Source organism: Pseudoliparis swirei, chromosome 21 (genome assembly GCF_029220125.1).
Source record: "Pseudoliparis swirei isolate HS2019 ecotype Mariana Trench chromosome 21, NWPU_hadal_v1, whole genome shotgun sequence".
NCBI classification, from domain to species: domain Eukaryota; kingdom Metazoa; phylum Chordata; class Actinopteri; order Perciformes; family Liparidae; genus Pseudoliparis; species Pseudoliparis swirei.
In genome coordinates, this window is record NC_079408.1 from 1063024 (window position 1) to 1070523 (window position 7500).

Sequence of the window (7500 nt, forward strand, 5' to 3'; positions counted from 1 at the left end):
TAGCGAGTCCCAAATGAGTCGGATCGAGGAGGAAAAGGGTCGTCAGTCCGCGGTCCAGAACCAGAACCTACACATCAATCCTCTCCTCCCCTCACAAACGTCTTCAACCGAACCTCAAACTGGAGCAAGTCCTGCCGCTCCCTTGTCCCAAGAACCTTCACCTGTGTCCCGGACCTCTTCACCACCTCGTATCCGCCAGTTCCAAAGCCCAACCCTTCCGTCCTCTGTTCGGACCCACACGGCTCCCCCCTTCAGCCGGGCCGGCCCTCGGTTCCTCCAGGTTCTTCCCATCCAACCCACGACCAGTTCACCTCCGCCTGAAAAGAGTCCACCTGGACCCAAAACTCCATCAAGGCGAACCAGTTCACCTCCCACAGCTTCGGCTGGGAGCAGCGCTCCTCAACCTGTGAGCGGTACCAACGTCCTGCTCCAGGCGACCCAAAGTCAAGGTCGCCACCCCCAGACAGACCAGCCCACCCCCCCTCCCTCCTCTTCCTCCTCCACACAGAACCAACCAGAAACAGCTGCAGCCCGTCCAGCTCTCACGCCTCCTTCCCCCATCTCCATCCCCCTCGTCCACCCCGTCTCTCCATCGCCCTCCTCCTTCAGCTCCTCCTTCACCTCCTCCTTCACCTCCTCCTTCACCTCCTCCTCCAGACCTTGGTCCAGCTCCTCCAGCCATCCACCATTAGCTCCCTTGACTCCCCCAGTCCCATCATCTCCTGTTACCTCACCTCCTGTTACCTCATCTCCTGTTACCTCACCTCCTGTTACCTCACCTCCTGTTACCTCACCTCCTGTTACCTCACCTCCTGCTACCTCACCTCCTTCTACCTCACCTCCTGTTACCTCACCTCCTTCTACCTCACCTCCTGTTACCTCACCTCCTTCTACCTCACCTCCTGTTACCTCACCTCCTGTTACCTCATCTCCTGTTACCTCATCTCCTGTTACCTCACCTCCTGTTACCTCACCTCCTGCTACCTCACCTCCTGTTACCTCACCTCCTTCTACCTCACCTCCTGTTACCTCACCTCCTTCTACCTCACCTCCTGTTACCTCATCTCCTGTTACCTCACCTCCTGTTACCTCACCTCCTGTTACCTCACCTCCTGCTACCTCACCTCCTGCTACCTCACCTCCTGTGACCTCATCTCCTGTTACCTCACCTCCTTCTACCTCACCTCCTGTTACCTCATTTCCTGTTACCTCATCTCCTGTTATCTCATCTCCGGTTACCTCATCTCCTGTTACCTCATCTCCTGTTACCTCACCTCCTGTTACCTCACCTCCTGTTACCTCACCTCCTGTTACCACACCTCCTGCTACCTCACCTCCTGTTACCTCATCTCCTGTTACCTCACCTCCTGCTACCTCACCTCCTGTTACCTCACCTCCTTCTACCTCACCTCCTGTTACCTCACCTCCTGTGACCTCACCTCCTTCTACCTCACCTCCTGTTACCTCACCTCCTTCTACCTCACCTCCTGTTACCTCATTTCCTGTTACCTCATCTCCTGTTATCTCATCTCCTGTTACCTCATCTCCTGTTACCTCACCTCCTGTTACCTCACCTCCTGTTACCTCACCTCCTGTTACCTCATCTCCTGTTACCTCACCTCCTGTTACCTCACCTCCTGTTACCTCATCTCCTGTTACCTCACCTCCGGTTACCTCACCTCCTGTTACCTCACCTCCTGTTACCTCACCTCCGGTTACCTCACCTCCTTCTACCTCACCTCCTTCTACCTCATCTCCTGTTACCTCACCTCCTTCTACCTCACCTCCTGTTACCTCACCTCCTTCTACCTCACCTCCTGTTACCTCATTTCCTGTTACCTCATTTCCTGTTACCTCACCTCCTGTTACCTCACCTCCTTCTACCTCACCTCCTGTTACCTCATCTCCTGTTACCTCACCTCCTGTTACCTCATCTCCTGTTACCTCACCTCCTGTTATCTCATCTCCTGTTACCTCACCTCCTGTTATCTCACCTCCTGTTACCTCATTTCCTGTTACCTCACCTCCTGTTACCTCACCTCCTTCTACCTCACCTCCTGTTACCTCATCTCCTGTTACCTCACCTCCTGTTACCTCATCTCCTGTTACCTCACCTCCTGTTATCTCATCTCCTGTTACCTCACCTCCTGTTACCTCACCTCCTGTTACCTCACCTCCTGTTATCTCACCTCCTGTTACCTCATCTCCTGTTACCTCACCTCCTGTTACCTCACCTCCTTCTACCTCACCTCCTGTTACCTCACCTCCTGTTACCTCACCTCCTGTTACCTCACCTCCTGTTACCTCACCTCCTGTTACCTCACCTCCTGTTATCTCACCTCCTGTTACCTCATTTCCTGTTACCTCACCTCCTGTTACCTCACCTCCTTCTACCTCACCTCCTGTTACCTCACCTCCTGTTACCTCACCTCCTGTTACCTCATCTCCTGTTACCTCACCTCCTGTTACCTCACCTCCTGTTATCTCATCTCCTGTTACCTCCTCCCAATCCATCACAGGTTCAACCGTTTCCTCGCCCTCTTTTCCCACCATCCCTTCCTCTTCCAGTTTCTCTCTCCCCTCACCTCCTTCTTCCTCATCTATCTCACCATCCTCCTCCTCTCCCTCCCCTCACCCAGGACCCTCTCCAGCTCCCCAGCGCTCTCTCTACCACCCTCTCACATCTCCCCCCTCCTCCCCTGAGCAGTCCCAACAACTCACCAAAGGTCAGAGGTCTCCAATCCAGAACCGCATTGCGTCATCTCATCCTCAAGCCAACCTCAATCTCCCAACACCGATTCTCCCAAACCCCGAACGACCTCCAGACCCCAACAACTTCCACCTAAATCTTGGCGACGAGTTGAAACCGAAGCGTCCCAAACTCAAACTCCCCCCCTCCTCGCCCGGCGCTCCGGAGGAGGAGGGGCCGCGCCCCGCCGTGACCCCCGGGCGCCGCGCCTGGGAGCTGGGCACGCTGCTGCTGTGCTCGGCCGGCCTGGGCATGGCGCTGGTGGTCGGGCTGCGGTCCGCGTGCCGCCAGGCCTGCGGCAGACAGACGCAGGTGACGCTGAACGCCCGGGAGGCGGAGCCCGGCCGAGGAGAGGGGGGGGCGCTCCGCCTCCAGGAGGGCGGAGACCTGGTCCGGGTCCGGAGGATCAGAGAGAACAGCTTCGTGCTCCTGGCCGAGTACGACGTGCTGGCCGCCCCCGGAGACTGAAGCCGCTGGAGGGGCGGCCGCCGTCCACCGGGGGCGGCGCCTTCAGGACATCAGAGGAACAACTGAGCTGCACCACGGGAGAAACAACAAGCCACCGGCAGAACCGTCCAGAACCAGACCACCGGGGCACCTGAGAGTTCGTCCCCGTTTGTTTATTAGCGCCACAACCAAATCAAAATGTCTCTATGCTCTTTGTTATGCCTGACAGCATATATGTACATATATACATATGTACGTATATATATACATATACGTACATATATATACACACATATATATATACGTATATGTACATATATATACGTATATATATTAGGGCTGTCAATCGATTTAAAAAAATTAACTAATTAATCGCACATTTTGAAATTCATTAATCGCGATTAAAAGTTTTTTCTTTTCTTTTTAAAGACCAAACTTCACACAGAGCTGTGTTTTCAAAGAGGCTCCTACCTATAAAGTGCCAGCGAGGTATTTAATATTGTGGATGTTAAATTGTTTCTTCAGTGAAACATCAGATTAGTTAAAAAAAAGAAGTATATTGAGACCCATTGGTCCTGTCATCTTTACCACTGAACAGCAGAACCAGTGGCCTTGGTAACTGACTGACATTCACATATGTCACGTTAACCCTCTGGAGGCTGGGCTCATTTCATACATTTTACAAAAACATGTAAATTCACCTTTTAAAGGCGTTTGCATGTGACACATACCCACGTGTTATACATCAAACATTCCAGAACAATCTCAGCTCTATTCAATGAGGCTCATTGTCCTCACGCCTGTTCTCTGCACTCTGACTGACAGGCTGCTAATGAGCCTCACCTGTGTGGTAGGAGGTCCTTTGTGATTTACTGAGTGTTCATTGGTTGTTTTTTCCCCAAAATGTTGACAGACAAACGGATTGACCAATCACGGTGAAGGTTTCGTGTGACGAGTTCTTTCCGCGCCGCGTCCCCCGACACGTCGCCCCTCCGTTCCTCTGAGTATCAGAGGGGGAGACGGGAGGAAGGAGGAGCAGGAGGAAACCCGACTGATTCATCCACGAGTTAAACTCATTTATGATCCTTATTTTCAAGGAGAAATAATTGTTTTAAAAACGGAAACAGTGTTAAACCGTACTGCCGCGGCTTGACACTCGGTTTGAGTGTAAAAACTTCAACGAACACCGGAAGTAAACAAAGTTGCGTTAATTGCGGTAAAATATTTTAGTGCGTTAACGCGGCCAAATTAATCGCATAGATTAACGCGTTAACGATGACAGCCCTAGTATATATACATATACACACAGAATGTCTTGGCAGATGATGAAGTTACCCGCCTCATGGAGAGATGGAGGCCTCCGCCGCTCTAGACTCCTGAACATCAGCTTCAGGACATGTGACATGTCTCTCAAGAGAGGTAACAGCTGCTCTCCGCTTCCGGTTTAGAGCCCTACCCCCGGTTTTAGACTTCAGAATAAGAGCCTAAACAGGAAACCAGATAGGATCTCAAGGGAATCGCACCTCTACCATAATGAAACCATCTCATTCATACTGTCCACATCCTACAGTTGTGATAACAATAAACCTCATAAAATGAACATTACAGTTACACATATAATACAGTGATCATACTTGTCTATGCTTCTTAATACATTAATCAGAATATTCCTCCCTAATATCCACCATGTAAATTATCTTTCTATGCATTATTTAAAACACAAGACTTCCTTATTTACATGTGCAAGTGTACATAAAACCCACTACAACCTAACAGCTGCTGACCCGCCATGAGGAAGAGGGCTGCTGACCCGCCATGAGGAAGAGGGCTGCTGACCCGCCATGAGGAAGAGGGCTGCTGACCCGCCATGAGGAAGAGGGCTGCTGACCTGCCATGAGGAAGAGGAAGAGGGCTGCTGACCCGCCATGAGGAAGAGGGCTGCTGACCCGCCATGAGGAAGAGGAAGAGGGCTGCTGACCCGCCATGAGGAAGAGGGCTGCTGACCTGCCATGAGGAAGAGGGCTGCTGACCCGCCATGAGGAAGAGGAAGAGGGCTGCTGACCCGCCATGAGGAAGAGGAAGAGGGCTGCTGACCCGCCATGAGGAAGAGGGCTGCTGACCTGCCATGAGGAAGAGGGCTGCTGACCTGCCATGAGGAAGAGGGCTGCTGACCCGCCATGAGGAAGAGGGCTGCTGACCCGCCATGAGGAAGAGGAAGAGGGCTGCTGACCCACCATGAGGAAGAGGGTTGCTGACCCGCCATGAGGAAGAGGGCTGCTGACCCACCATGAGGAAGAGGGCTGCTGACCCGCCATGAGGAAGAGGGCTGCTGACCCACCATGAGGAAGAGGGCTGCTGACCCACCATGAGGAAGAGGGCTGCTGACCCGCCATGAGGAAGAGGGCTGCTGACCCACCATGAGGAAGAGGGCTGCTGACCCGCCATGAGGAAGAGGGCTGCTGACCTGCCATGAGGAAGAGGGCTGCTGACCTGCCATGAGGAAGAGGGCTGCTGACCCGCCATGAGGAAGAGGAAGAGGGCTGCTGACCCGCCATGAGGAAGAGGGCTGCTGACCCGCCATGAGGAAGAGGGCTGCTGACCCGACATGAGGAAGAGGGCTGCTGACCAGACATGAGGAAGAGGGCTGCTGACCCGACATGAGGAAGAGGGCTGCTGACCAGACATGAGGAAGAGCGCTGCTGACCCAGAGGAACATTAATACTTCATGTTTGTTGAATCCTAGAAGACGAGTAATAAAGCCGTTCAGTCCTCTGCGTGTGTGTGTGTGTGTCGGGAGTCGTTGCTTGAGGGATTATTTTATGACGTCACCGGTGAGGAGGAGCCTCTGTCCACACGGGGGAGGAGCCTCTCCACACGGGGGAGGAGCTTCTGTCCACTCCCTGAACAGTGCTTCCTCATTCCATTAACGTTGTGATTTAAAACATAATAATCCTCTGTAGCTCCTCTCAGATTCCTCCACAGACACAAATAAACAAGAAGTTTTACAGTTTGTTTATTTCAGAATCCTTCCTGTAAACAACGGAACACCTTTACACGGCTCGATAACCCAAAATATACTTTATAATCAAAATTAGACTGAATTGAAAAGGACCTGCAGAACCAATGAAAACAGGTTCAACGCTCACGGCTAACGTGACATCATCGTTATGACGAGGAGAGCATGATGAAAGTAGCCCAATAATATATATACCTATGTATTACCATTAGCATGCTAAAGGTAATCACGGTTATACCGGCTAACCATTAGCATGCTAACGGTAATCACGGTTATACCGGCTAACCATTAGCATGCTAACGGTAATCACGGTTATACCGGCTAACCATTAGCATGTTAGCATGCTAACGGTAATCACGGCTAACCATTAGCATGTTAGCATGCTAAAGGTAATCACGGTTATACCGGCTAACCATTAGCATGTTAGCATGCTAAAGGTAATCACGGTTATACCGGCTAACCATTAGCATGTTAGCATGCTAAAGGTAATCACGGTTATACCGGCTAACCATTAGCATGCTAAAGGTAATGACGGTTAAACCGGCTAACCATTAGCATGTTAGCAGGCTAAAGGTAATCACGGCTAACCATTAGCATGTTAGCAGGCTAAAGGTAATCACGGCTAACCATTAGCATGTTAGCAGGCTAAAGGTAATCACGGCTAACCATTAGCATGTTAGCATGCTAAAGGTAATCACGGTTATACTGGCTAACCATTAGCATGTTAGCATGCTAAAGGTAATCAGGGCTAACCGTTAGCATGGTCTTTTAGGTGAATTGACATCATATCGCGAGGCAACGAGGTGTCATCGGCTTCAAATGTACGTGGACCGTAACCGTCTGCTGCCTCCTGATTGGTCCAAGTTAAAAACACTTTGTGGACCGAAAACACACAAAAATACTTTTAAAAAATAGTTTCACAAAAGAGATTTAAGAATCTATAAAGATCCAGAAATACGAGGACATGAGACGAGGAACCTCGTGGTTCAACTCACAGCTTCACTGTTGACACGTCTCGCTACAGGAGTCAACAAACAAACAACAAGCATTATTGTAGCAAGAATCAGAAGCCACGTCCTCCTTGTGCGTGTTGAACCTCAGAAACTAGTTCTCAGTGTAACACCTGGCAGTCACAGAGAGAGAGTAGAAAAAGGTAGAAAATAGACGCAGAGTGAAGGTCTCGGCCCCCGTGACTCGGCCTGGAGGCCTTTGAGGTTTTCATATGAAAATAAGTTATTTGTGTGCTTTTAAATATAAAAGTTGACGTGATGTAAATATCAAATGTGAG

The 7500-nt window shown here is 50.9% G+C and overlaps 1 protein-coding gene across 1 annotated transcript in view; it reads left to right on the forward strand.

Moving 5' to 3' along the window:
• LOC130212096 (reelin domain-containing protein 1-like) overlaps positions 1–3217 on the forward strand; it is a 4692-nt gene extending 1475 nt beyond the window's left edge. Inside the window, exons 4-5 of the mRNA XM_056443232.1 lie at positions 153–270; positions 2708–3217. Of these exons, the coding sequence (XP_056299207.1) occupies positions 153–270; positions 2708–3217 (628 nt within the window). The remainder of the gene's footprint in view (positions 1–152; positions 271–2707) is intronic.
• The last annotated feature ends 4283 nt before the right edge of the window (positions 3218–7500 follow it).